This window comes from Cervus elaphus, chromosome 29, assembly GCF_910594005.1.
Source record: "Cervus elaphus chromosome 29, mCerEla1.1, whole genome shotgun sequence".
NCBI classification, from domain to species: Eukaryota; Metazoa; Chordata; class Mammalia; order Artiodactyla; family Cervidae; genus Cervus; species Cervus elaphus.
This window is the reverse complement of record NC_057843.1, coordinates 23,625,678-23,647,894: the sequence shown is the minus strand read 5'-3', so window position 1 is coordinate 23,647,894 and position 22,217 is coordinate 23,625,678. Positions and strand designations below refer to the sequence as shown.

General features: G+C 37.5%; 1 protein-coding gene across 2 annotated transcripts in view; it reads right to left on the bottom strand.

Annotated features, from left to right (window-relative positions):
- Positions 1-22,217, bottom strand: part of MLLT3 (MLLT3 super elongation complex subunit) — a 288,824-nt gene that overhangs the window by 107,957 nt on the left and 158,650 nt on the right. For both annotated transcript variants that reach the window (XM_043890769.1, XM_043890770.1), the window contains exon 4: positions 15,053-15,196. In XM_043890769.1, the coding sequence (XP_043746704.1) occupies positions 15,053-15,196 (144 nt within the window). The remainder of the gene's footprint in view (positions 1-15,052; positions 15,197-22,217) is intronic.

Here is a 22,217-nt window from a genome sequence, read left to right as displayed (position 1 = left end):
GGATTTAGAAGAACCCCATGTCTTAATCTGTGCCCAGTGGACTAAGGAACCCTGGGAGGGACATCAAAATCAGAGGATGTCCAAAAAGCAGCCTCAGTATGTTTAATTTGCTTACTTGGTTCTCTTTCCAAGGACCCATATCATGTTAAGAAGAGCTAAACTGCACCATATTTCTTCTAAGTGAAATCTAAACACCATTCCAAAACAAACTAAAGCTTTCTAATAAGTTATATTTGTCAACTAACTCGAGGCTTTCCTAATATAAGAAAAAGCAGTGGTTTGATCTCAAAAATGCCAAATGAAGTTGCATTTTTAGACCATACACAAAAACAAACACATCTGATCTGGGGCTCTAGTTCATCTCTTCTCAATTAAAACCAATTGTTTCTGTTGAAGTAAAAGACAATAAACTTGTAATACAAACTCAAAGATGTATTTGGAAACAACTTATCTATTGCTTATTTGGGAAAATCTGTTCCACTTGGTAGAATCTGTTGTAGAAACAAAACAATTTTCTATACATTCATTATAATCATCTAACGGGTATACACAAAAGACCAAAGGAGAAAACGCTGATGTTTTTGCTATCCTTGGTCTTCAGAAACCCACAGAGCCTGCTTGGGGTATGACAGTAATGGGGTCCAGTAAGAAAGTTTCCGGTCCCCCAGAAAAAGCAGTAAATGACTCAAAGTACTGCAGCTTTTTCTCCTAAAAGCACACCCAGACAGCCTGGACAAACAGGTAGACATTCGTCTTTCTTTCTTTCTTCTTTCTGTTCCTTTTTCTTTTTTTAAAGAAACCGAACTGGGTTATTTTAGTTTTCTGAGAAGATGAGAATGCATTTTCCCTTGAAACTGACGAAGAGTCAAGTTGGTAGGAAGAAAGAGAGAAAGAAAGAAAATCCAGTGTTCATTCACTATATACCTAGCATCTGGAATTAAGTATGGCCCATAGCAGGCCCTCAAATATTTTAAAAGTGCTTATGCTTTCTAAGGATAAGGCAAGTGCTAAGCTTAAAAAAATACAAACACACACACAGAGATTGGTACCTGAAGACAAGGGATAGGACAAGACTTAGCAACACTTAAGAGTGTCCTCTCAAACTTGAATATCAGAAGAAAGAGAAATCAGTTTTATTCAGGGAATTTCAATATATGAAGCAAGAAACAAAAGGGTAAAAATCTGCCAGAAGTCTTATAGGATTTGAAAGGCATCTTGGATTTGAGCCAAAGGCATCTTGAGCCTGTCCTACCTGTCCCAGATTCAAATATTCTGAACCATCTTCAGGTCACTTATCCTGATTTTGGGGCACGTGTGTATGCCTGTGTGTGTGTGAGAGAGAGAGAGAGAGAGAGAGAGAAGGGAGAGGGAGAGAGAGAATCTCAAGAAGTTAAAAGCAGTTTCCCAAAGAAGTGGCAAGCCGGCCTCAGTAAGCTGATTCTAATAAAGCATATTACCAACCAACTTTCCAACCCTGAGGAGAAGAATCTTTTAATATCTAAGCACTCAAAATCACTCCTACCCCATGACTTATTTGCATCTCTACTTTCAAAAACCTGGGAGATTACAAACTTATTTGTTGACTTTATTACAGCCTTTTTCACATGCTGGTTAATGCCAAGAAAAACCACTTCTAAAGTCATGCATACCCTTGTTATTCAACTGAGAAAAAAGACTCCAAAAATTATGCTTGTCTCTAATTCATGGAAAATGAAAATGCAACCCATCCCCACAGATAAGCTGATGCTGGCTTAAGAAAATTTGGGTGGTGGGAGAACAACTTCCTAATTATCATTTTCTTTACAGAAATTGGATTTTCAGACACAAGATACAGAGAATTTCGGTCTACAAAGCAAGAAACAAAAGGATAAAGTCGGCTACCAGCAGCAAATGCATGGCTCTACTCTGGCAATTTATCTATTAAGGGCTTTGGGTTTAATCCCTGGGTTGGGAAGATCCCCTGGAGGAGGGCATGGCAACCCACTCCAGTATTCTTGCCTGGAGAATCTTATGGACAAAGAAGCCCGGCAGGCTACAGTTGAGGGTGTCGCAAAGAGTCACACACGACTAGGCAACTAACACTTTCAGGAGGGGACTTGTGTATAATAAGCTTGTCCTGGTGGCCTGAAGGCAACTAAAAGAAGTGACCCTGGAGATTTGTTTTAATACTTTGTCTCTTTTAATTGCATTTTTAAAAAGAAAACTAACATTCCTCTATGTTATGATAGAAAGAATATGCCAGAACAGTGAACAACAACCCTGACTCCACTATGCCTTGGTTGGCCAAATCATTTCAGTATCTGACCACTTACGCGTTAATGAAGCAGGAAGCTTGACCTATTATATCAGAGAATCTCTTCAACTATAAAACTGCATGTAAATGCCTGTTTTTCTCCTTTTACAAATGAGGAAACAGGAGGATAGAGGTTAGTAATTTGTCCAAAGTTACACAGTTACTAAGGCCAATGCCAGCATCTGGTGGGGAGGTGGGGGGGAGTCTGTTTCCTAGAGAAATCTACTCTTTCCACTGATATGCTATGTTTTCTTCATCAAAAGACATCAGAATAAGGTGTTCAGAACACAAAACCATGAGAAAGTGACCATCTATCACAATAATCCATATAGGTTTTATAATTACCTTCAGGGCTGATTAATCAAGGAAGATCTTTGTGGCTGTGAAACATTCACCCCTGTGTTGCTCTGCAGGTCAGAGGCACATACATCTTTAACCTCAATGCATTTTCTTTTAAAAAAGGTAAATCAGAATAAATATTTAACTATAACATGTTTTTCCAATTAAAAAGAAAAAAAGAACTGAAGCCAAAATCAGGAGTATATATATAAACCACAAAAATCGCTTCAGGAGAAGAATAGAAAGGAAGATTCATACAAGATGACCCCAGGGGACATTATAGATGGAGAAGAAGAGAAGCCCAAGAAACTTGACCCTGGCAAGGAGCGTGATGGACATAAGAAATGGAGCCCTTCTTCATCAAGAGGAGGAAGAGTAATCTAGGGAAAAAATACAGAAGGGACATAAGGGAAAGAAGACTCATGAACTAGTTTCAGTCCTAGCCTGGGGAACTATCCATGTGCTGTGCTTAGACACTTCAGTCGTGTCTGACTCTTTTCTACCCAATGGACTACAGTTCACCAGATTCCTCTGTCCATGGGACTTTCCAGGCAAGAATACTGGAGTGGCCATGCCCTCCTCCAGGGGATCTTTCCAACCTGAGGATTGAACCTGTGTCTCTTATATCTCCCGCATTGGCAAGCTGGTGCTTTTACCCTTAGCACCACCTGGGAAGCCCAAGGGAACTATGAAAGTGAAAGTGTTAGTCGCTCAGTCATGTCCAACTTTTTGCAACCCCGTGGACCATAGCCCACTAGACTCCTCCATCCATGGAATTTTCCAGGCAAGATTTTTTTTTTTTTGTAGTGGTTTTTGCCATACCTTGACATGAATCAGCCATGGATTTACATGTGTTCCCCATTCCGATCCCCCCTCCCGCCTCCCTCCCCATCCCATCCCTCTGGGTCTTCCCAGCGCACCAACCCTGAGCACTTGTCTCATGCATCCAACCTGGGCTGGTGATCTGTTTCACCCTTGATAGTATACTTGTTTCAATGCTATTCTCTCAGAACATCCCACCCTCGCCTTCTCCCACAGAATCTAAAAGTCTGTTCTGTATATCTGTGTCTCTTTTTCTGTTTTGCATACAGGGTTATCATTACCATCTTTTTAAATTCCATATATATGCGTTAGTATACTGTATTGGTCTTTATCTTTCTGGCTTACTTCACTCTGTATAATGTACTCCAGTTTCATCCATCTCATTAGAACTGATTCAAATGAATTCTTTTTAATGGTTGAGTAATATTCCATTGTGTATAGGTACCACAGCTTCCTTATCCATTCGTCTGCTGATGGGCACCTAGGCTGCTTCCATGTCCTGGCTATTATAAACAGTGCTGTGATGAACAGGCAAGATTACTGGAGTAAGTTGCCATTTCCTTCTCCAGGGGATCTTCCCAACCCAGAGATCAAACCTGGTTCCCCCACATTGCAGGCAGGCTCTTTACCGAGTCAAGAGTCAGATCAGATAAAGTGCATCTTAAATTTGGAACAAAGCAGAAGGCATTCTTAAGCAAGAACGATCACTGTTAAGCTCTAGAGGAGCCCTAATCTGGAGCACATTGATGCTCTCTTTACCATAGCATTCAGAGCTCAAAATTATCAAAAAGGAAATGTCCACTTTATTTCATCATTACTTAAAAAAAAATAATAAATCACCACCCACTGTGTGAAATTCCCAATAGCAAAGGCTATATTATTCAGCTGATCTTCCAGTTTTTGCAGTCATGTCCTTTCAAAGCATTAGCCTGGTTTAGCACAATAGTCTGATCAAAAGCCTGCTTGCTCCCTGTACTTAAACCAGATCTTTATAGTGATCTGTGGATGATAAATAATAGTATCATGAGGTAAAAAACACAAAGCAGAGGGGCAGAATAAGCAGCCAGGCTAAACCTTGAAAGGACATGGCCATTCAAAACTGGAGAACAAATTTTCAAGGAAGTTTTATTTATTATTTCCCTAGAAATCATAAATCACTCCTGTCTAGACTATCTCAGGCAAGACAGTTTTAACATCAAAATCACTTTTTTGGTCTGGACTCATAAATAGTACCATGACTGTAAATGACTGTCCAGATGGTGCACAAGGATGCTTCGCCAATGGGATAAGGACTAGCTGAGGTCCAGGCGTGCTCATCCTAGCCATGCCCTGTTCCCTGGTCTAGGGTTTCATGAGGCAGAGGAGGAAGTGCTCATTTCTAATTTGCCCAAAGACACCATGGACACAGTATGAGCAGACTTCTGTCTGTATAACCCATTCAAATCCATCTCTTCAGTCACGCAGAGTTCATGTGAAGACTAAAATTTGCAAGGTTAACCGAATTTTTATTATATTCTCTTTTTACTCACACTATAGTTGAGCGGACTAGTTTGTTTTATGGATAAGGCATTCTTATTTTACTCAATGTTTCCATTAATGTTTTTTTATATTTAGGGCTTCCCTGGTTGCTCAGACAGTAAAGAATCTGCCTGCAATGGAGGAGACCTGGGTTGGATACCTGGGTGGGGAAGATCCCCTAGACAAAGAAATGGCAACCCACTCCAGTATTCTTGCCTGGAGAATTCCATGGACAGAGGAGCCTGGCAGGCTACAGTCCACGGGGTTGCAAAGAGCTGGACACAATTGAGTGATGTAACCATTTCATACTACCCACAGGTCTCCAATCTACCCTATAAAGGGCAGAAAGGCAAAAACAGCCTTTACAAAGACAAGCTACCAAAATCTACACCTATAACAATCTATATTAAAATTTTTCCAAATAACAGACCTAATTTGGCCCATCCCACTGCAACAACAATAAACCTAGACCATCATTCTTCTGTATTGTCAGAACCATTAAGAAACAACTTCAAATTTGTGAAAACAAATTTTCACAAAGTTTTTTTGTCTCTAATTTCATCTATAGTATTTAGACCTTAAGCCAGTGACTTTAATTTTGAGAAGCTGAGAGCACAAGGAGAAAATAATAACAAACAAAAACATAGAACACATTACCAGTAATTTCTTAAAAAAACAACCAAAAATTTTACACCAATACTCTTAAGTTTGAGAACATGTTTTTATAAACAACAAAAATAAAGTAAGTCATGTAGTCTAAAATGTATGAAATTCATGTTTAATAAGTGCAAAACACAAACATTTTGTACAATCCTATCTACATGAAAAATGCAATGTAAAATACACATTACAATCACTAGAGGGATTATAAATGATTCCTCTTCTTTTTGCTTTTCTAGAAAGTCTACATTGTTCTAAAGTTAGCATACATTTATTTTAAAATCTGTTAAAAAAAAAAACAAAAAAACCAGATTCCTTCTTGAGGCTAAAGCACGTTCTTTCTTAGCAGAAAACCATCATTATGTCAGTCCTGAAATGGAAATCTTTCATTTTCACCTTTCTAGGTAATAAACAATGTGGTTTAAACCAAAACATAATAAAAAACCTATAGAAAAAAAGAGGCTGTGTCAATGAATAAAATAATTATTTTCTGACTGCTTAACTATGTACCACATTTTATTTAATAATCTCGGAAGGAAGGGGATAATTCAGATTTATACCAATCTACAGCCCAAGGTAAATTAGTAGCAGATTCAAGAATTGAATTTGTGCCTTTAGATTTCAAATGAAACATTCTTTATACCACATACCATGGCTGTGTCCTTTGTGGAATAAAGGATATTATATTAAACCACCTACCATTTGTCCTCACTCCTCAAAAATAAAACAAATATCTATTTTAAAAGTCTCAGACATTTATTTTCTAAACTGCTACTACAGGTCCTAATCACTGTCAAGTTTTCTTATAACTTACAGAAAAAGAAAAATTTAGAAAATAGAATGTTAATCTTTGTTTCCCTTTCCCTTTTCTACTCCCTCCTCCCAAACTGTTTTTCTTGTAATATTATAGAGTATGAACCCAAAAAATATCCAGTGGTGACGATCAACACAAAAATTCCTTTACCATCCTAGGAGTCTGGGAACGGATTCAGATATATTAGATAAACTTTCTGTGCAGCTTTGAAACTAGGGCATAAAGAACCACCTGAGCCAAGAAGGGTGAAAGAAAGTGAACCAACAGTTTTCAACTATAGTATTTTTGTATTTAAAAAGAGAAAAAAATTGTTCTTTTCTTAACTTCAAATTCTCCAATTTCTTCTTTTCTTGGCTTTTGTGTGTGTGTGTGTGTGCATTGGAGACAGGAGCTAGGGGCAGGGCTATGTGATGGTTTTCTTTCAGATATTACAGCATTTCCTTTCAAGACTAAACTAAAGTTCCTATGCAGGGACAGTTGAACCACTGCTCCTGAGTGGTCAGCCGAAAGCAACATGGCACACCATCCAGCGCTAACAACTCAAACACTCATCACAGCTTTTCCCATTCCACACTCCAGGAATATCTACCTGTTTCCTTCTCAGGTTAGCCTTTGCTCAACTTAGGCAGTAAAAGTATCTGAACTGTGGACTCAGTGAAAAGCGTGCCTCTATATTTTTCCCTCCTTACTGAACAGGTAACAGGTAACCTAGAAGAAAGGAACAAATGAAGGCAGGAAGATCTATACCACAGATGATTTTTTGGTGCATATTTTCAAGTCTTTAATTGTCCTTCAAACAACATATGTGATTTTCAGAAGATGTTAAACTATAAATTAACCATGAAGTATGCTGAGTGACATAAATAATTTTTCTACTATCATGACCATACTTTCCAATTGATTTCATGACTTGGACATTCTAGTTATCATTTATATGTCTGTTCTACTTTCATGATTTAATTCTCCAGACTTTTGGTGAGGGGCACGGGGGTGGGAATCAAAGAAATGGAAAGGAAAAAACACTAAATATGACATAAAATTGACCTCAATTCTGAGAAACAACCAAATAGATGAGGCTGCCTGCTTGATCTTACATTCATTTAAATAAATCACCTTTTATCAGTGCTGGTGAAAAACAGCAGCATCCTTTTATCTCCTGAGGCAGACGTTTACAGGATGATATATATTGAAAAATTACATAAAGGCACACTAGTCCCAAAACAAATATCCAAAAATTCAATGAAGCTGTCCAGTAACAGCAACTAAAATAATTTTCTATGTATTATTTCCTTTGAGCTATTTTTAAAATAAGCAGCCAGCTATCCCTCTCTGGGCACTGTTAAGATGAGTTTGCCACAAAAGCCACTTATATTTTTAGAAGCCAAAGTCTTGACAAATCAGTTCCGAGGAACATAATTTGTTACACGCTGAAGAATGCCTGAAAACACAGACCTTGGTTAAAGAGGCTTCCGTATCTTTTTGTAACCTTTCCAAATGTAAGTATGTGGGAAGAGTACTCATAAATTTAAGCTGAACCAAAACATTTAGAACATCTCCAATTCAGAACACATTAAAATGCGGTCTTTGAAGGAAATGAAAATGGCTTTAAACATATGAAAAGATGCTCATCATCACTTGTAAGAGAAATGTGAATTAAAAATGAAATATCATTTTTCACTCATCATATTGAGGGGAAAAATGTTTAATGAATCACTGTATGGTGAAATAGGCACTCTTACACATTGTTGATGCAAGCACAGAGTAGTATAACATCCTTGGCAGGCAATTTGTAAATGTCTATCAAAATCTAAATTCCACTTTGCCTTGGAGCTACGATTTTACTCCCAGGAATTTATCCTACAGATACACTCATCCATGTGCACAAACAACTATATAAAAGGTTATTCACTACAGCATCGTTGGTGGCCCAGAGGAAGACTCATTATATGTCATTTTGTATTGGATGTGTATTTACCTATTAAAAAAAATTAAAATTTGAGGGGAAGAGAATGTGATCTGTACTTTTTAGAAATTCAAAGTGTTCTGAACTCCCCTACAAAAGGAAATACTACACCATCCTACACAAGATTCATTCCAGAACCCTGAGATCAAATGCTATGTTCAGATGGCTTGACACGGCTGCATTAGTGAAAGCTCCTTATCATAAGATCCCGTTGGCCCTTTAGTAACCAAAACCCTTTGTTGGGAGTCTACTGTGGGTCTGATTTCTACTTCACAATAAGTAGTGCTCCAAAAAATTCCAATTTATTCCTTGCAAAAACATATCAGATATAAATGAGACTGTCACTCTGAGAAACAGGACTGCATTATGCTGCAGACTTAACACAGACTGAAAGCATGTTCCCCATGTCTTCTCCAGCAAATCCTGCCAAATGGGCGTCTGAAACGTCCTATTGAAACAGGTGGTGTCTGAACAGAATTGGATTTCTGCCTATAGAAACCCTAGTTTTAACAACTGCTGTGGTTAGTTTTAATTTTCAGTCCTCAGAATTAACTGCTTGCCAGCGATTCAGAAATAGACTGAACAACATGTTTAGACCTTGCTCTGTTTAATTGAGGAAAGAAAGAAAGGGGAAAAAAAAAAAAAGCCCACCAACACCCTACCACCATCCCATAAAAAACAACACAACCAAAGCAGACCACTTGATTTCTAGGCCAAAAAAAGGGAGCAGCTGTAAAACAAACTCAACTCTCTAAAGATGATTGCCCCTTTTGTGCCTTCTTCATAGAAGCACAAGATGTACATATATACTCGCTGAATACACTAGTTAGGAAATCTAAGGGTTTTGAGAAACTTATAATCTTCTGGAAATTTAGAATTAAGAACAATGGTAAGAATCGATCATTTTTCTAATGAAAATGGACATCTTAAAAAATGATACTGCCAACAGACCTCTGTTTCAGTCTATACAAGCAAAATACAAACAGCCAGAATGCAAATTCCTTGAAGAAAGATAGAATGGGCTAATTCCCTTTAAACCCAATGGGTTGGTCACACTCGCTGGTGATAAAACACATGTTCCTGTGAATAAAGCTAGGGTTCAGTTCAGTTCAGTTCAGTCGCTCAGTCATGTCCGACTCTTTGCAACCCCATGAATCGCAGCACGCCAGGCCTCCCTGTCCATCACCAACCCCCAGAGTTTACTCAAACTCATACCCATTGAGTCAGTGATGCCATCCAGCCATCTTATCCTCTGTCGTCCCCTTCTCCTCCTGCCCCCAATCTCTCCCAGCATCAGGGTAGCTTACACTAAATAGTGAACCTTTTCCACTGTACCTTTAAATGCTTGATATGAAATTAGATAAAGCTCTAATTTTCTAGGCCAGCAATCAAAGAAAAGGAATCCATGGACTGGTTATCTACTATGAGCCGCACAACATGGTTACACATTCTCAATGAAGGAAACACTGTCTTGACCACTATACAGATGATAAACTGAGATTCAAAAACATGTAATAATTTTCCAAGGGTCATTCAGATAAAAGATGACAGTGATGAGGTTTTAATTTAAATCTGTCTGATTTTAAAATGTCTCCAATTGTCTCATACTCCCTCCCAAAAGAAAATACAGAAAGACAAGTCAATAAAACGACAAGTTTCAGTTATATGACAAACATTGTATCATTGCTTTGCCAACACCCACATAAAAACTCATCCTCTCTCAATCAAAAGTGATGGATGTCAAATCCTTCTGCATTTTTCAGTGTGACTGAATTCCAGCTATTAAGAAGGTGATCAAGTAAACAGAGAAAACCATCTATCGTGATTGTAACTCCTTAAAAAAAAAAATCCTGACACATAAAGAGCATATTTGAAAATCCTTCCACATGGATTCATCAGTTCATAAAAAAAAAGAAAAGTATCTCAGTGAAAGTGAGAGTTGCTTCCCAAAGGGGTACATTTGATCCTTTTGCTTATAACTCAAGTATAAATAGATGACATGAAGTCTGGCCCTCAGAAGTTTACAGCTCACTGTCTTCTACCTCTCCTGCCAACCAAAGAAGAAAATAAGATCTCAAAGTGAAGGTAATCTCCTTCCAGAAGTTCTTAGATTATTATTTTCCATTTTTAACCTCTGGCCTGGTTTTGCCACTAAGTTGTGTCCGACTCTTGCAGCCCCAAGGACTGTAGTCTGCCAGGCTCCTCTGTCCGTGGGATTTCCCAGGCTAGTATACTGGAATAGGTTGCCATTTCCTTCTCCAGGGGACCTTCCCGATCCAGTGATGAACCTGCATCTCCTGCATTGCAGACAAATTCTTTACCAACTGAGCCACAAGGGAAACCCCTTTCTAACCCCTATCTTCTGTCTTTTTCTTACACAGGCCCCAGAGAGGCTAGCTCGTAAACCAAAGCTACAATTTCCCTATAAGCTCCAATGACATCTCTCATTTAGAGAAAGATACCTGCATGTAAATAAAATCATTTTGTACTTCTGTATTCTCTGAAAATAATGCTTAAATCCAAAGATGTCCTTTCCACAAATTTTTTTTCTCTTTTCTTTGAAAGCAATGATTCCTTAATTTTAGATAGCTATTCAAGAGAAAAACACTGTAACTTTCTTCCAAGGGGGAAGCACACCAAGATTTCTTTGACACTATTTAGAAAAGAATTACAACATTGTTTTAAAAAAAGAGTAAAAAGAAGAAACTCTCACTGACCCCCCAAAAAAGTTGTCATATAGCTTATAGGTTTATAGATTATGAAAATCTGTAATTTTTCAAGATTCTTCTGGCAAAATGTTCTTTGGAATCATTTTCTTCTGAAAGCTGAAAAGCATTTTCTAAGATGCTGCCAGCTCTAAAAACAACCTTTCTGATCCCTTGAAAAGCCAAGTTCTACTTTTAATAGCGCTATGTACTTTTGTTTTCAAAGAAAAAAGTGAAAAGAAGGAACTACAGCCAAAATGGTAAGTTTACTCTACTCATGCCTCAGGCTATACATGATTTCACATAGTACATATGAAGAAGGGATTGATTTTTTCCTTTAAAAACAACGTATACCTCCTTGGTACATATGCAATATTTAAATATATGGAAAAACAGCACCCCTTTCACCCCAGGCTCCAGTTAACAAAAAAGTTTATACAAAGAGACAGTCATGAGCATAAGATTTGCTAATAGACATCAAAAGCAAAGGCAACAAAAGCAAAAACAAGCAAGTGGAACCACATCAAACTAAAAAGCTTCTGCCCAGCAAAGGAAACCATCAAAAAAATGAAAAGAAATGGGATAAAATACTTGCAAATCATATATCTGATAAGAGATCAGTATTCAAAATATATAAAGAACTCATACAACTCAATGGTCAAAAAAAAAAAAAAATTCAAACAGTATGATTTTTAAATGGCAGAGAATCCGAATAGACGTTTTTCCAAAGAAACTATACAGATGACCAATAAGTGCATGAAAAGTTACTTGACATCACTAATCATCAGAAAAATTCAAATCAAAATAAGCTCTTACTTCATACCAGGAACAATGGCTATCATCAAGAAGACAAGAGATGGTAAGTGTTGACAAGAATGTGGAGAAAAGGGAACCCTTGTGTACTGTGGTCAAGACTGTAAATCCTACAGTGCAGTCACTATGGAAAACAATATGAACCTTCCTCAAAAAATTAAAAATAGAACTACATATGATCCAGCAATCACACTTCTGGGTATGTACCCAAAGGACATTAAAACAGGATACTAAAGATATATCTGTCCTCCCATGTTCACTGTAGCATTTTTCACAATAGCTAAGATATGAAAATAACCAAAGTGTCCATCAACAGATGAAGGGATAAAGATGATGTGGAGATTTGTGTACGTGCATGCATGTACACAACAGAATATTATTCAGCCATGAGAAGGAAGGACATCCTCCCGTTTACAACAACATGGATGAACCCTGAGGACATTAGGCTAAGTGAAATGAGTCAGACAAACTGTATGATATCGCTTATATGTACAATCTGAAAAAAGTTAAACTCATAAAAACAGAGGCCAGAATGGTACTTATCAAGGGCTGGGAGAGGGGAGGTGCGAGACAAGGGAAGGTATGGATCAAAGAGCACAAACTTCTCGTTATAAGATGATTAAGTTCTAGGGATCTGATGTGCAGCATGACGGTTATAGTAAATAACTAAATTATATGTGAAATTTGCTAAGAGTAAGTCAAATGATCTCACCACAAAAGAGAAACGGTAATTATCTGATGTGATGCAGGTGTTAGCTAATGCCATGGTGATAATGATTCTGCAATATACAAGTGTATCAAATCAACAGGCTGTAATCTCAAGTTATATATACATCAATGGTATCTCCATGAAGCTGGAGAAACAGATCTCCAATCAAATCAAAATGGCTCATAAGATAGCTGACACCATGACAGACTGCATTAATAGTAAAGAGTTGGACGCTACTTAGCGACTGAACAACAACAATGATAAAAATTAAAATGTCAGGTGAACAAAATATGAGGTATCCAAAAATCTCAATAAGACAGTTTAATGGTTCAGATTCTCCCGTTTCCATCAAAGACTATTTTAACCCTCCCATGTGAAATGGACAGAATCTATGAGATTACTAGTATTTCAAATGAATTTTTAAATGTTAATTTTACTACAAAATTTACTCAAGTCAGTCACTTAAAGAACTTATGTCGAATAATGGGTGTCTTGAGTACTTCACATTTTAGAGTTGTCAAGACACAATGCAAATCTAAAGGGGGAAAACAGGCAGGCTTTGAATAGCACTTAAAGAAATACAAAGAAGGGAAGTTAGAAGTCAAGGAGGATAACTCTGAGATAAAAGCTGAGTGGAGAGAAAGACAGAAATCAACCAGAGACCTTATCAGGGTGCAGGCCCGCACTCTGCTGCATTATCACTGACCTGTAACCTCTTCTCCAGCTCACAAACAACCCTTGAGTACTCCAGGACTAAGTGGATGTTTTAAAAAGTTCTTGTGTCATATTTACTTTTTCCGACGACCCTTATCTGAAGCCTGATGTACTCAAGCTCCATAATTCACACACTCCAATTACCTACCTAACCACATATCCAAGAGGAACAACCAGAGGTGTAAAATGCCATCCTCTTAAAAAAAAAATAATGGGAATGATTAGGATTTAAAATGGACAGGCTCATTTTTAAGGGCATGGTCACAAATAAGCAGCATCAACATTGTGCTCTAGATAACTAAAAAGAATCAAGTAGGGTTTATTTAAAAAAACATTCCTGAATAAATGTATAATAAATCCCTAACTTTAAAATAAGTTGTATGACAAAAGCCCATTTCTTTACCAAGATGCATTTCCCCATGAAGTACTATAAATGGTCATTCATTTCCAAAGCTGACCCATCAATATCTATTTAACCCATAATCTACTGACATGCAGCACAGTGTGGAATGAAATGTGGTAGTTTTTGTAGAACTTCAGATGAATGTTGCCCTGTATAAAATCCAATTCTTTCCTACAAAGCTCCCAGGCAGAGTTTATCAGTGAAAGGAGACATCTTGAGAAGTTACCATCTACATACCCTTCCTATAACAAGCTCATGAATGCAAAATTTCAAAAACATTTCAGTAAAACTAAAGGAAGGAAATCCTAAAGAATGCACAGGGGGGAAAAAGGAAAAAATATATAATAATAATGTAAAAAAACACACACCACAAAATGTTATGGGATCTGAACTGCCTACATAATATGACACAAGGAGTTCAGCTAAAGTAGAAGCTGATGGTCCCAGTAGCCCTCAATGGTAAGTAGATTTTGACCCATCAATAATGTTTGGCTGTGTAGCTAACTTCGCTGCAAGCAAACATTCCATGTTTTTGAGAAATTCCACTTAAAAGATTTTCCCCATCCTAGCCAATTCACATGTGCAGAAACTTACCATGCTAATTATCATTATCTTAAAAAGAAAAATCCATCTATGACCTACACACAATTCAAACAAACAAAAATATGCTTTTAAATGAAAAATATGTAATTTGAATGAGTGCATCTTTTCTATTAATTTTGACCTTAAAATTTGGACAATATAATTTTTAATGTAACTTTCAATACACCAAAATAAAATTAAGGCACTGTTCTTAACAGAAACTAGTTTGGGTTTGGATTGTTGTCGAAATAAATCTGAACTGTGTAGACTACGTGTGCATGCTAATTCACTTCAATAGTGTCTGACTCTCTGTGACACCATGGACTGTAGGCCACCAGACTCCTTTGTCCATGGGATTCTCCAGGCAAGAATACTAGAGTGAATTGCCATGGCCTCCTCCAGGGGATCTTTCTGACCCAGGGACCAGACCAGAGTCTCCTGCATTGTCTCCTGCGATGCAGGTGGATTCTTTACCGCTGAGCAACCAGGGAAGCCCAAATAAGACTATAAGGCTCTTCTAACCAATAATGTAATTTCAGACTCACAGCTACTTAAAATATTGTTTGCTTACCTCTTCTTTTCAAACCATGAGTACACAGTGAGGTCATTAAGGTGCTTCATTTCTTTTACCTCTCTCAAAACACTATCATACTTCTTGACACACAAGGAACTAGCTTTCTATGGGAAGGCTTTTCACAAGAAGACAGTATCACTTACCCCTCCTGCCTTCAGCAACTTTCTTCTGAACTCTTCTGTGGGGTTGTTGAAAGTCAGCTTTTCACAGCGGAGGTGATTCACTGGTGGATGGCCTTCAAGATGCAGGAATAAGTCATAATCAAAGCGAACTTTCTTAGGTTCTTCCTAGAAGTTAAAAAAAAAAGAACACAGAGAGTTAGGCATAAATAGAGATTTAGAGAGCAAAAGTTTACTCCTGGGAAGGATCAGAAAAGACCCAGAGGTCTAACAGCTATAGTGTCAAAGAAGTACCGGGGGAAAAAATCATCATGGAACTATCTACAAAGCAAAATGGAAACATCTGAAAAATTAGTTTCTTGTCTTCGAGGAAAACGGAAAAGAATAAATTCATCATCTTTCTTGCAATCTCTCAAGAGATATAACACCAGTAACACAGTCACTCAACTGGAGCCCTAAGACACCCCTGAAGCCACTTTTCCTCCCCTGACTCTACCGCCAACACCCATCATCAAGAGCAGCCGTTTTCTCTTTTAAAGTATCTCCTGAAGAAGCCCTCTAACCCATACCTGGCACGCTCTTACCCATTGCCCAGACTACTATAAAATCCTTCCTCTAGCAGTTCTTCCTACTTCAGGATAGATTATCGATTCCTTCTTCATTCAGGCCTCCAAATTATCCATATGAAACAAAAACCTAGCCATTTTCACTCCTTGATTAAAAATTCACAAGTTCCCAATGCCATCAGAATAATAATCCGAGCTCATCTATGTGCCACTTAGGATTTTTAGCGTCTACTCTTGGTTCCGTATCTCACCACAGCCTTTCCACCCATCTGATGGTCTAGCCACATGCTGCAGTTGGTTGCTCCCAGAGTTTACTCATTCTCAGTTAACCCTGGCTTTCACTCTTGCTTTACATTACCAGGGTCATTTCTCCACCTTCTGCTTTACCTGGGTAACTTCTATTCATCTCTCTCTATTCAGGTTTTATGGGGAAGGCTTCCTTGAACTCCAGTCCTGTCTCTCCTCTGTTCTCTGTGCCTCTCTCTCTTATCCTTGCCACGTCTTAGAATAACTCTCTTCTTACTATCTCCTTTTACCCTGCTGGATCATAAGATCTTTGAAAGGAGGAATAATGGCTGGGTCATCATTGTACCCTCAACAACTAGCTTAGTGCCCTGTGCATTGTAAAAATGCAATAATGCCTGTGAAATGAATAAACATATGGCATTTTCCTGGAGGACAAAACAGCACATATCCAAGAGAATACAATAATTATAATTCCATGATACTCAAGGTTCTACTCTCCAGTCATTAGCTAGCTAAACATCTAAACCTTTCTACTGACTGATTCTCAGGAATCCACAGGGAAATGAATACTCAGTATAACAGTAACAATAATATGTTCTTTAACATTTATCTCATTTAATTCTCATAGCTCTCCTTAGGGTCAACTGTCAGCTGTTTCACAGATGAGGAAATTAAGGCACTTAGAATTTATCACTTTATATAAAAGCCCTTGTGTATTATAGATATTAACCATCTCTGTGATATGTTACCTTTTTTTCATTTGTCATTAGCTTCACCATTTTACTTTTTTAATAACAGCTATTTATGTTTTTTTAATAATAGCTTTATTGAGAAATAATTCACATATCATAAAATTTACCCATTAGGAGTGTAATACTTACTGGGTTTTAGTACATTCACAGAGTTATGAAATTATCACCACCTTCTAATTTCAGATTTTCATCACTCCAGAAAGATATCTCAAACTCATTAGTAGTCATTACCCAGTCCCCCAGATCCTGCATCCCCTGGCATCACTAATCTATTTCTGTTTCTATGGAGTTGCTTATTCCAGACATTTTGCATAAATACATGAACATACATAAAATATATACACAATATGTGATCTTTTGTGACTGGCTTCTCATACTCAGCATGATGTTTTTGAGGTTCATCCATGTTGTAGCATGTGTCTGTTCCTTTTTACAGCTGAATAATAACACATCATATGGGTATTCTTGATTTTGGTTATCCATTTGTTGGGAAATAGAAATGTGGGTTGTTTCCATTTCTGGCCATTATGAACAATGCTGCTATGAACATTTGTGTACAAGTTTTTTCTTGTATGGACATACATTTTCATTTCTCCTGGGTATACACCTAGGAGTGCAATTTCTGGGTCATAAGGTAACTCTATGTTGCACATTTTTCAGGAACAACCTTACTGTTTTCCAGGGTGACTGCACCATTTTAAAATCCCACCAGCAACATAAGGAATTACAGTATTTTCTAAAATTACACAAATAAACAATGTTTTTCTTTTTCAAAAAAGTTTGTTGTATTACTAACGCATAATATAACAAAGTGATTTGAACCCAGTTCTTCTGGGTTCAAAAGTCTTAGCAACTGAAACTGTCAGAATGTAGGCATTACCTACTACATATTCATGGGTTTCACTTCTTCATTCAAACTTACCTAAATCATAGTCTCTACTCATTCACTCACTGTCTCTCACTTCTATTACTCATCTGGCAGAAAACTTGCTGCTTCTTTCCTTGATCAGAATGCCATTCTCTCTCAGGGTGCCGTTTTCCTCACACTCACTGGCATTCCTTCTTAGTTTTCTTCACAAGCTGCTGTGTCTCCTTTTTCATTGACTCTTACATGCCCTGTGTCTTTTCGCAAAGTTCCCCAGGGAGACAACACCCACTACAGGAAGTTGGTTCCTCCTACATGACCGTGACTCCCCTCTCTTTACCTCCAGCCCAGCACCTGACTCCATTTGCTTGTGTTCCAGTCTAACCACACCTCCACTGGGACGAACCGCAGCAACAGCAAAGTCACGCATTATCCTAAACTGAAGTTATCTTCATGTGTCCTTTCTCCTAGACTCTATATGATGGCAAACAGAAATCTTACCACTACAATCATCCCTAACACTTCCTTCTCCCTTACTCATCAAAGTCAAACTGTTCCTGAGGTCTGTTTAGTATTCCTCCTTAGGAGCTCTCAAATCTATGCCCTCTGCTCTAGTCACGCTAACCACTGCCTTAGCTTGGACTTTGATCATTCCTCATCTGGTTGCCTGTTTTTAAACTTACCTCTTTCCACCACCCACAATGACAAGAGAGTGATCTTTCTAACACAAAAGTCAGATTACATCTTCCCATTGACATAAAAGCCTTTAATGGCTCATCATTTTCTACAGGATAAAATCCCACTTCCTGGTAATAACCATTACAGTCTTTTAATACCTTTCCTGCACTTCCTTTGTGCTCTTACTAGGCTCTGTCCTTTCACAAAGGTGAAGCACTTGCTGTTCCCCAGTGTTTCCTACTATCTCAGTCAATTTGCCTTTCACATATAGTCTTCCCCATTGTCAAAAATGCTTCCCCTCCCAGCAAACCTTCCTCTTTTAATGCAGACTCATCATTCAAGACCTAACTGAAGCAAGAACTCCTGTGAAAAGTCTCCCAAACCCTCCTAACCCATCTGGATTAGACATCCCTGTTATAGCATTCCTTTACTAATGTAATTATCATAATCATTTTTTTTTTTAGCTTATCTGCCTTTTCTCTGAATTGCAAAATTGTCATTATAACCAGAGAATTCATTTGAAAAATAAGAAGGGCCATTTTCTATCTTACAATTGGGAATGCAAATTGATAAAGCCTTTGAGAAGACACACTAGCAATATCTATCAACATACTAAATGCATACAATGTTTAACTCAGTAAATCTGCTTCTAAGAATCTCCTCCACAGAAATACTCAAATATGTGTGCAAAGGTATGTAAATGTAGATATAGATGTAAAATAAAATGTTCGAGGTAGCATTGTTTATAGTAGACAAAAAAATATGGATAATCTGCATGATATCATTACCATGGAATACCATGCAGATATTTCCAAAAACTTGGAAAGGCCTATCACTAGGGGAATTAAAGGCAAGTCACAGGAAAATATTAAAATGTGATATATTATACTCTTGCCAAGCTCTACACAGACATACTTTTTTATCTATGCAAATGCATGGGGAGAAAACTGGAAAGGCCATACCAAATAGTTAACAATGATCAAATGAAGTGAGAGGAATAGCTCCTAAGTTTTATTCCATTCACTTTTACTAGCAGTATACTCCCGCACACTTTCTAAAGAAAAAAAAAAAATACACTGATGAATATAATAATTACCAAATTAAAAAGAGAGAGGTAGTAACATCACTTTACAATTCACATCAGTTTATAACCAAGAGAAAAAAGAAGGGGAAAAAATCACTTTTCAGTAAAACTAAGGCTAAATGGCCACAAAAAGTGGCTATCTTTGCATGAATCCTCAGGGCAATTTTCTTTTAAAATTTTTTTATAGTAAGTAAAAAATACCCATAAATTTGTGTTCTGACCAACTGAATATCTTTCTCAGTGGGCTGACATCAATCTAACATCAATCTATGCTCCATAGAAAAGATTCTTCTTCAAAGTTCAAACAAGGAAGCATCTATTTATTCTCCATATAAAATGAATACATTTCCTAGAGGTTGGAAACCTGGTTTTGGCAACATTAAATTATTCCTCTCAGTCTGCTTCAGTCCTTGACATTTACTTATGTACTTTTCTGAGGACAGAATGAAAGAGAGAAGCATGGGATCTTTTCAAACCTGAAGTGCTACAGTCAATTATGTTTCAGTGGGCCTGTTGGTTTAGTTTCTGAAACACACATGATTCTCACAGACAGGCTTGTTTCACTGCATACAACCACAAAAAAAGAGAATAAACAAACAAGAACTCAAAACAAGCACTGTCACTCCACCACCCCTCTTGACTCTGACCTCTCAAATAAGTGAGCAAAACTGAAGACAAGCTTATTGTAAGCAGGAAAAGTACTAGGATGGAGATGGGACCAAGGACAAGATGATATATACTGAATATGTGGTGGCAGGCCCCTTCCAACACTAAGTGGAGGTCTTTTGCTGCTTTCTCTCATCCCCTTTGAAGACTTGAAATAATACTTTTTCATAAACCATTATTATAATGGATGTTCTTTCTACAAGACAGAATTAAGTAAACTCCAGGGATAAAGACAATGACATACACTGAAAAGAAATGAAATGAACATTCTGGAGAAATGGCCCAGACCTACTAAATTTTCACCCATGGGTCATTTCAGTAGGAAGAGATATAAGAAATACATCCAGCTTGGAGGTCCAGAATAAAAGACCGCAAAATTTTGCTTTCTAAGATACTCTAAGATAAATTAAAAGAGAAGACACAGCAATAATTTTAATTAAAGAATCAATAACATACAGAAAAGTACTTAAAATACTACACCCATGCATTTTCCACTGAGTTTAAACAGATGATAACACTGTTACCATGTTAGTTTGCCTTTTTCTCTAAAGAAATAAAGTTTTATAAATACAGGCCTTTCCATCCCTCTTCCCCCAGTAAACCATGCCCTTTGGTTCCTGTGCTGTCCTTCCCACTCTGGCTCTTGTACTACATATGTCTGTCTCTGTAACCTCATTTATTCTTGGCTTCATACTTAAGTGATGGCTGCATACATAAGCGATATCGTAACCATATACAACAACTTCTGTAACATTTAAGTCATCATTTTTGTTTTATAGACATGTCCATCTTGCTACATTAATTGCTAGATAGCATTGTGTGCATTATTAACCCATCAGTAATTAACCCACATCTCTACAATTAGGTATATCCTGGCACAGTGGTAAAGAATTTGTCTGCCAATGCAGGAGACACAAGGGATGTGGGTTCGATTCCTGAGTCAGGAAGATCCCCTGGAGGAGGAAAGGGCAACTCACTCCAGTATTCTTGCTGGGAAAATTCCATGACAAGAGGAGCCTGGTGGGCTACAGTCCATGGGGTTTCAAAGAGTTGGGCACGACTGAGCACATGTATGTATGTATGTATGTATGTACTTTTTCATATTATAAACACTGAAATACTTTCCATTGTGCACCTGGGTGGGGATGGGGGGAAACGGCAATTATTAAGTATAAAATCTTAAAGAAAATCTAAAACTAGAAAATAGAAATCAACTAATCTGGACACTAAATAGGATATCTACTAAACAGTGGTGAGCCAACATGTCTATTTCACAGTGCTCCCAAGGAATAACTATTTTCCATCTCGAGTGCATCTTTCTTCTTTCATATTTTAAGAAATTGAAACTTCCTCACAAGTGAATAAATAGTACGTCTTTCAGTCACAAGAATTGCTCCCCAAATTACCAAGGCTGCATTTGTGTGTGCCCACGTGTTACACACATTACTTGCTGCCTCTTCATCCTGCATTTATTTTCTTTTTAAATCAGGTGGATGAGGAGATTCCAATTATTTCTGTAAAGAAGGGAACTTGGCAGTTCAGAAAATATATCTCTGTGAGGAAATGAGAGCTTGTAAAAGTGACCAGAGAAGTTCAAAACAAAGTAGGAGGGAAGATACTTCATTGCAGCATTATTTTCAAACTAAAGCTTTCAATGTACCTTTCATACACTGCCGGTAGAAATGTAAAATAGTACGGTCATTTTGGAAAACAGTTTGGCAGTTCTTCAAAAAGTTAATTTAAACACAGAGTTACCACACAACCCAACAACTCCACCTAGGTATATGCCCAGGAGACTTGAAAATGTATATCCAAACAAAAACTTGCATATGAATGTTCATAGCAGCAGTATTCATAGGGCAAAGATGGAAACAAGTCAAATGTCCATCAAAATATAAATATGAATATAAATAAAGTGTGGCATATACAGTGGGCTACATTATACAATGGAACAGTATTCAGTTAAAAAAAGGAGCAAGTATCGGTACATCCTATAACATGGATAAACCTTGAAAATACAGTAAATGAAAGAAGGCAGACACAAAAGGCCACACATTGTACGCTTCCACATATACGAACTGCCCAGAATAGGATATTACACACAGAAAGGAAATAGATGAATGGTTTAAAGGAAACAGATTAATCCCAGGAGTTGGGAGAGGAAGAAATGAGGAGCGATTGCTGATGGATGCAGGGTTTTCTTATGAGGTGATGAAAATGTCCTAGAATTAAACACTGGTGATGTTTGTACAATATATTAAAACCCACAGAGTTGTATACTTTTAAAGGATGAATTTTATGATGTGTAAGTTATATCTCAATTTTTTTAATG